Source organism: Vitis riparia, chromosome 6 (genome assembly GCF_004353265.1).
Source record: "Vitis riparia cultivar Riparia Gloire de Montpellier isolate 1030 chromosome 6, EGFV_Vit.rip_1.0, whole genome shotgun sequence".
In the NCBI taxonomy this organism is placed as follows: domain Eukaryota; kingdom Viridiplantae; phylum Streptophyta; class Magnoliopsida; order Vitales; family Vitaceae; genus Vitis; species Vitis riparia.
The window spans coordinates 16,858,309-16,866,301 of NC_048436.1; the positions used below are offsets into that span (position 1 = coordinate 16,858,309).

At 38.8% G+C, this 7,993-nt stretch overlaps 1 protein-coding gene across 6 annotated transcripts; it reads right to left on the bottom strand.

The window, feature by feature from the left end:
- Positions 1 to 3,904: 3,904 nt before the first annotated feature.
- On the bottom strand, positions 3,905 to 7,723 carry LOC117915592 (transcription factor PCL1). Of its 6 annotated transcripts, none has more exons than XR_004651418.1 (3): positions 6,560 to 7,723; positions 4,284 to 4,393; positions 3,905 to 4,144 (listed from the first exon to the last, which is right to left on the bottom strand). XR_004651418.1 is itself a non-coding variant. In XM_034831185.1 (3 exons), exon 1 carries the CDS (start codon positions 7,506 to 7,508, stop codon positions 6,573 to 6,575), a length of 936 nt encoding a protein of 311 aa, XP_034687076.1. In that variant the 5' UTR covers positions 7,509 to 7,723; the 3' UTR covers positions 4,339 to 4,393; positions 5,407 to 5,438; positions 6,560 to 6,572. The 6 variants fall into 6 exon arrangements, 4 of the variants coding, with proteins under 4 accessions (XP_034687078.1, XP_034687075.1, XP_034687076.1 ...); XM_034831185.1 differs by lacking the exon at positions 3,905 to 4,144 and adding an exon at positions 5,407 to 5,438 and having other exon boundaries at positions 4,339 to 4,393; XR_004651417.1 differs by lacking the exons at positions 3,905 to 4,144; positions 4,284 to 4,393 and adding exons at positions 5,646 to 5,917; positions 6,093 to 6,167.
- Positions 7,724 to 7,993: the final 270 nt, after the last annotated feature.

The following is a 7,993-nucleotide window of genomic DNA, read 5'->3' on the forward strand; positions in this document are numbered from 1 at the left end:
GGTATTGCAGTACTGATGCTTTAAGTTCTTAAAACATAGTATTTAACATGAAAACATAGTATCCATTCCAAAAAATTATATATGAAAGATGTTTTAAGTTTTTGATCAACATGTTCCATGTTGTCACCTGATTTGTAATTTCTTTCCTTCCAAGTAGTTCAAAACAAGCATAGAGGAGTTACTTTCCCACGCCATCTTTCATTTCTTTCGGATGAAGGATCAACGCCCAAATTAGAAGGTTCAATATAAAGAATTCAACACTCAATACTATAAACAAGGAGAATACTAACTATAATAAAATTCTTGCTTAACACGATGAAGAGGATGTGCTCCACAGATTGTTTCTTATCTTCATACATAAAAACATCCATTCACCAAAGTCCATTCTCTTCCTTTTAACCGATCCAAAGTCAATAATTTTTTCCAACCTGCTTCCTAGGAAAGAAAAACACCCACTTTCATTGGAACCCATGGATCCCAAATATCATTCACAAGAAAAGGTTCCAATATCACCTACACCACCCTATCCCCTTTACCCCTATATACTGATCTTCCTTGCAACCTCAATAGGAACACTTGGAAGTTGGAACACTGTCCAACTTCAAATCATGGAGCTGTCTTAAGAAACCCGAGAGCCCAATGCCCCGTCATTAGCATGTTCTCACACATCTACTGCCCATGTATCCTTTGAAGTAGCTATAGCATATAAAGAAGGTTAAAAAAGATGATCACCACAACATATATCCTTTCAAAATTTTATTCCCTTCCATTGTCTGCACTAAAACTGATTTTGCTCTCAAAAACTCCCCACCCTCCTATAATTGCATTCCATTACTCTACCCCAAATCCATCCCCTCACCTCTAAAGAACACCATCCCCTTCTTCTTCTCCAAATTTATCGATAATACCCTACTTCCATAGAGTTTCCTTTCTGACACAAACCTCCAATTCCACTTTTCAAAAAGTGTCTTTTGGGAACAGTTAGATCATGAATACCCAACCCTCCTCTCTTTTACACAAACAATCTGTCAAGAATTTCACCAAGAGCCAACCCAGAATAACCCCCCACACCCACCCCACCGCCCTTGTTGCTCCACATTGCAAACCTTCTCTAAATCTTCCACCACATTCTAAATGACCAACAATTTGTAGGGAGCTCCTAAAGGCAGACCCACATTCATGGAAGGAAGCTCCCCTAGCTACTCTGCACGCCAATACAACCACCAACTCCTCCACATTAGTAACACCCCCAATTGAAATTAACTCACTCTTTCTAACTTAATTTTCAGCTAAAAATTGCTTCAAACCACATTAAAAGTCCAAATGAGATAGAACATTTCATCTTTGCATGTCCCTCAAAAGATACAAGTATCATTGGCAAACAATGACACCTGGGATGAAACCCCTTCCCTAGCTCTTTTTAGAAGACAACTGAGAGTTTCCATCAGCAAAACAAATAAATAGAGAGAAGAGGTTCCCCTTGCCTCAACCATTGAACCTTGATTAAGCTTTATATTAAATCTCTCATAAGAGTCATAACCAAGGATCTAGAAGTTTCCACAACCATAACTAAAACAGGCAGAATGTGAATATTAATTTGCATTTCAAGATGGCAATTGCAGTTCTGCATCCAGCATTCACCTAAAGAGTGAGGGTTGGGTCTAATAAACGCACAGAGATGTGTACCAGAATCTGAAATTTTCATGCCTCAAAATCTAAAGATTCTACTAGAAGCTCTTCCAAGTTTTAGTCTTTCTGGCTATTCTCTAGTAAATTAAAAAATGTTGGCTGTTCCTAGTCCTTAAGACAGCCAGTAAAATCCATGCTAGCTCTTCCAAGTTTCTTAGTCTGGATAGTAAAAACTTTACACTGTCTCATCTTACTGTGGCCCATCTAGTTCAGGAACAAAATTTCTTCTTCTTCTTCTTCTTCTTCAGCAATATACAATTCAGGTCCTAAAAGCTTATCTTTCAATCTTGGCAAATCCTAAATCTATTTTAATACATTCCTGATAGGATGGGAGACACATGCTAAAGAATTTACATTTAGCTGTGATGATGTGATTCTTAGTCGGTTAAGAGGCAAACCTAGAAGGAGCTAAGAACATCAGGTACACCTTCTTGTGGCTCTGCTAGGTGATGCAACCATTTGTAAAATACTGCTTTAGATATCCCAAAGCATAGAACACGCCCCATACAAACTGACAAAATAGGGTGCTAAAATTCACTCTACTAGACAAGCAACAAAAGTCCACTATTTAATTAATGGACAAAACATCACTTTACCTGTTGCCAAGACCTTGTTGGATGTAATAAGGATCAACTTGTCCACCCAAAAGAAATTAAAAAAGTAGCCACTTGCAGGGTAGGGTCATCCCTATCCATTGCTCATGGATGCTACAAAATAAAATAGTGGAATACTGCTGGCACATTTGAAGTATTATTCACCAGCAACACTCATAGTGTGTAACCCCATTAGGATTGTGGCTACCTACCCCAAAGTGGGGATAAATAACCACTGATTTATAAAGTCCTTCTCCCATAATATGCAGCTTTCCTTGTTTTTTATTATATCGAACAATCTAATCTGCCTAGCAAATAGTCATATTTCCCTGTCATTTTCAGACCCACTAACACTTACAAAACTATTCTTGGGTGCAAAATGCTTCCTTTCTTCATCTTGGCTAAGAGCTTGTTTAGTTCACCCAACATCCAGGCCTCTTTCTCTTAGTCCTTCCCACAACACTCTTAAATCCATTGTTGGAGGGAAGCCAAAATAGACCAAACATTTTTCCCTCCTACTTTCCAACTAGAAAAAGGACGCCTATCTCAAATGAAAATTTTGTAGAATTTCTAAGAGTAAAGAGTAAAACCTAGGGCTTCTCAAAGTTAGAAGTAAAGGGAAAAAATCTCTCCTTCCGTGCAACTAACTGGATCAATAATCATGTGTCATCCATTGTAGATTTACTTGAAGCACCTAGGCATTAAAACAAACACGACTTCAAAATCCAATGGGCAAAACAAAGCACTCGTGAGAACATGCCTATCCAGTTCCATTCAGAATTCCCCTATCAACTGCAATAAATGACACCACTATCCGCATGGTATAGGACTAGATTATAAAGGCAGAGACATTTTACCCCACTATTCAAACTAAAGAAAGCATAGCCACATCCCAGTTTTACTTCCACCACTCTGCGTAATCTGAAGGTCATTTCCTTTGTTACATCAAAAGACGACAAGTAGAATTTTGTACCAGAACTCCACAGCTTTGGCCAAGTCAACCAACACAAAACTTAATTTATGAACCATCACTTTCCTCAAAATCTGGCAGCATCATGCAGTGGGATATGCAGGAGCTGTGAGGAGTGGAGACCATGGGAACAGAATATTGGAAAGAGCGAAACAGAAAATAGAAAAAGAGGGCAACATTTCTAAAACAACATTCAAAAATCAATTTTTGAGAACAATTCTTCAAAGCAATCCTTAATTGTTTTGAGGAATAAATTGTTTAGAAACTCAAATATGAAAAATAGTTTTCTCGAGCCATTCTCCATGAAGGCATTTTGTACTTATATATAATGCAAAAATTCCCAACCTATTCTTTGTATTTCCAATTGTCTCTTTAGAACAATCTACAAAAAAAAAAAAAAAAAAACCTAACACTTCAGATTTGTTCTACTTTATTTTCATAACAAATTCTCAAAAAACAATCTACAGTTTGGCAAACGTATTTTTTAAGTTGGAAAACTGTTTTATATTTAAAGAACAAAAAACTATTTCCAAGAACACTTTCCAAACAGACCCTAAAATATTAGGAAGAAGAATAGGTTTTGCATAATCCATTACTCATTTCACTTACCCCAAACCCTAATCACCTAGATGACTTTTCAGACTAGAAAACAAAGATAACCCAACCCATTTTCCATTTTAGCTCTTCAGAAGAGCATTGAAAGAAATAAGAATATTACAGAGACAACACATAAAAACCACCTCAAAATCATCGCCACGGTTACAATAAGTGAGCAATCAGTCTTCAATGATAAAATTGTCTGAACACACACAGAGCTACACATCAACAGCTCGGATGTGGCTCCTGCAGTAATTGTTAAAGGAGAGCTAATATTTTTTATTCTTGGAGATCCCTGAAAAAGAACAGAGAACATAAAAGAGTAGATATGTCTATAACTTCCACAAATCAAGGAGCTTTTTCAAGATAAAACACCAAAATCTTTACAAGGAATTATCTCAGAAACTTGGAAGGGGTTAAGAAAAGTAGGTTACAAAAATCAGACGATCAATTGACTTCAAATCTTCTGAAACAGAATAAGAATCTTTATAAAGGCATTGAATATCCAGCAGGCAAAGCCTGCTAACTTACTTTTGCTTTATTGCTGAAAAGGAAGGTTCAACACACCCATTAATACATGAGAGAGAATAACATTTATCAGTTAATAAACAGGTTAAGAATGTATTTATGGACTGCCATCATCTAGGCTGGAGATAATACACCAGGAACCTCCTGCTATCATGCAATTAAGAACAGACACCCACACACACACACCCAAGAGAAAGATTGATATTTGGCCTGATTCATACATAATCCAAATATAACCTATCTGCATCTATCATGTCCAAGAATACAAATCAAGCAACCATGAAAGTTGAATGACAAAAGATATAATATATAATCTGAAATGCTTATCCAGCCATTTAAGTAGAAACCACAGAAGGATACAATTGACTATGTGTAAGGGTCAAAGACATCAGTTTGTACAAATCATTTCAGTAATTGATAGGATTTTCAATCACTAGAAACTTCAAAATATTCCATTATTAACTCATTCTTGCTTAAGTTTGCACTATATGAGCCTTATTTTGCATTCAGTTTTAAACATGCAGAGGCTCTCTTATGCTTTAATTAGAAATTATAAGTCATTAATTTCACAACAATGGCAATGATGAACAAAGTGGATGAGAAGTTTACACGAGATATGATGCCATGTCCTCAAATGGCACGTAACATACTAACACCTATTAGTTAAAGCATGATTGACCAAGAATAGGCAAGGCAAATATAGAGTTTCCATAAATCGAAATGAGGGGGACAAAGCAAGAGAGAGAGAGGTTAGTGAAACAACACTCCAAAGAAGGTAATAATTGCATCAATCTGTCATCATGAAATATGGCTGCAGTATAAAACCTTTAGTCTTCAGTAAGTAGAAAAAAGAACAGACTTGTAAACCAAACTGAAGAGGATAATTAATGAAGTACCATGAAATAATCCATATAAATATATGACTAATTCTACACACAAGTGTGCAGTTTTTCTTGAATCAGAGATTCAGAATGTATTTATTGAATCAACAAAACTGGATTGGAAGAAAATATTTGCAGAAGAAATTACCTGCAAAACTAAGCATTAAAAAGCCACTCTATCTGCAACAGAAAATGATAGATAATTGAATAGTATCCTTGTGTTTGGGTCAACAGCAGGAGTGGAGTGAGCATGGATTAGTTCAGAAAGAGAAGAACTAAGAGCACAGTAAAAACTTATCGATGAAAGTCTATATAAGGCAAAATAGAAAGTTGATGGAGGTGCTTATTATGCATAATATAACAGTAAATATCAAACCATATCCTAGATTGACACATACAACTTGCAAATGATATTTAATAAGTTAAAAGTAGAAACAAGTCCAAGAAGCTACAGAAATCTCAATCATCTACTTGATCCAATCCTTGATCTCTGTCCTCTTTTATAACACACTTTCTTATAAAGCAACAAAACCCATAAAGCTAGATAACTTGCTGTAGGAAGAGGAACATGAAATCGAGCAACATGAAATGCGTGCCTCCATCAAGAACCTCTAAGCCACCCCACCTCTCAACCCAGTGCATTGTTTCCATTAACATTTCTGTGCCATCATAATCCATTACCGGTCAAAACTCCATAGAAACAAACTCAGAATCATCCAGAATTATAAAACCATAAGAAAGTTAAGTATATTTAGAAAGAAAACAAAGGCACCTATCACAAAAGAAATAATCAGCTCATATAAAGAGCATTTGCTTACTGCCTCCACTGTCTACCTGGAAAATCTTGTACTTCAAGCCAAAGCAGCAGTTAAGAATGCTCAACTCCTAGCTCAACAAATTTTTCCTTTTCTGCAAAGTCAGTTTCATTATCAAATTTTAATGGCGTACCATCTCCAGGTTGTGGGGGAGGATGGTGATGACATTGGTGTTAGACCAAAACACAAAACCATCCAGCATTCACAGACTTGAAACCCCAAGAAGTTGCCACCACACCAAGCAATGGCACCTTCCATAATCTAGATTAACAACAGGAAAATTTAACACAATTATGCAACATAGAGGACACCATTCGAACCTAGCCACAAATTAGCAATCTGGAATAAGCAAGTCCTAGTTTGACACGCCCAGACACAATTCCAATCCGTGTATACCAATATCATTTCTTTATTACCGTCAAATAACTCAACATCAGAAAGAATAACAACAGAGCATACAGAGTTTAATAAGATCAAGAAAGCCACCTCGGGTATCATCTTATTGATCATTAGGACCGACATTTGGGTACGACACAACTGACCAATCTCTCTGCTGCAACATATTATAAGGATGATGAGACTCGTAGCCATGATATCCACCTGGACCTGACATTCCCATATGGCCATGGCCATGTGACACTCCAAGAACGGGCATGTGCATCATCGTCTGCCCATAAGGCATGGGAATTGGAACAGACATGTGACCATTTCCATGACCGTTCCCATGCACTTTTCCGCCAGACTCGTGCAAGCTCTGCGGCACCGGCGTGGACGCGAAAAGATGGTCGGACGAAGATGGACCCTCGTTAGACAGCCCCTGCATCCGTTTCAGGTAAAGTCGATACTTCTGTAGATGACTGGCGACGTTCTCCCGAGTCAAGCCCTCTACGTTCATCAGTTGCATAATAGTCTTCGGAACCGCGTTCTTGATGCCCAGATGCCCCACCACATCCACGAATCGCTTGTGGAGCTGCGGAGTCCAAACCAAACGGGGTCGTTTCAGCGTCCGAGCAGAGGGATCATCGTTCGAATTCTCCGTCCTCATCGCTGAATCGGCCTCCTCGGCGCAATCGACTTTCCTCACCTTCCTTGACTCAGACCCGGACCCGTCCCTATCCCCGGTCTCCTCCGGCTCCACCACCGCTGGCTCGCGGTTTCGCTCCTCGTTGAAAGACTTGAAATTGTTCGACGAGAACGAATGAGACTGCCCTCGAATGGTCGAAAACGTACTCTGCGACGCACGATTCACCTCCAGCAGCGTACGGCACGGCTCCGGCGTTATGCTGAACGCCGACGCCAGCTCCGGAGGGATCAACGGCTGAGATAGGGGAGTCAGATCATCGGCAGCGGGCAGCCCCGCCTCCCACTCGAGCACTCGCTCGTCATCGCCGCCATCACCTCCGTTAATATCACTCATCCTCACTTCTTCGCCCATCGAATTGGTTGAACTGAGCTAGGGCTTTCCCAGGTCAATCATGAACACCGATATATTATGATCCGAATTAGGGAATTAGGTTTTGCATCACGGAGATTGTTAGGAGGGTTGAATGCGGAGGAGGCTTTCGTTTTAGATATTTCGTAAGATTCGAAGGCTGTTTGGAAAAGGAGAAAAAGAAAAGGAAAATAATTTTCAATTTCCCTTTAGAGAGGAAAAGAAGAGAAAAAGTGCAATATCTGATTCCAGATCGGTCCTGTCCAGGTGCCAACGTGGACGACTTAGCCAGATATTTTTGATCTTCTAAATATCTATCCTGCTATCATCATTGGTCGAATCCCTCGTCTACACTACACTAGTTACTCGCCTCCTTTCCTTTCCACCTGTCGCCATCCTAACACCCTTACTCCATGCATTTTTACAACTTTTAATCTCACCCCAAAAAATAAACTAAAACCCCCATTTTAATAATTTATATTTATTTA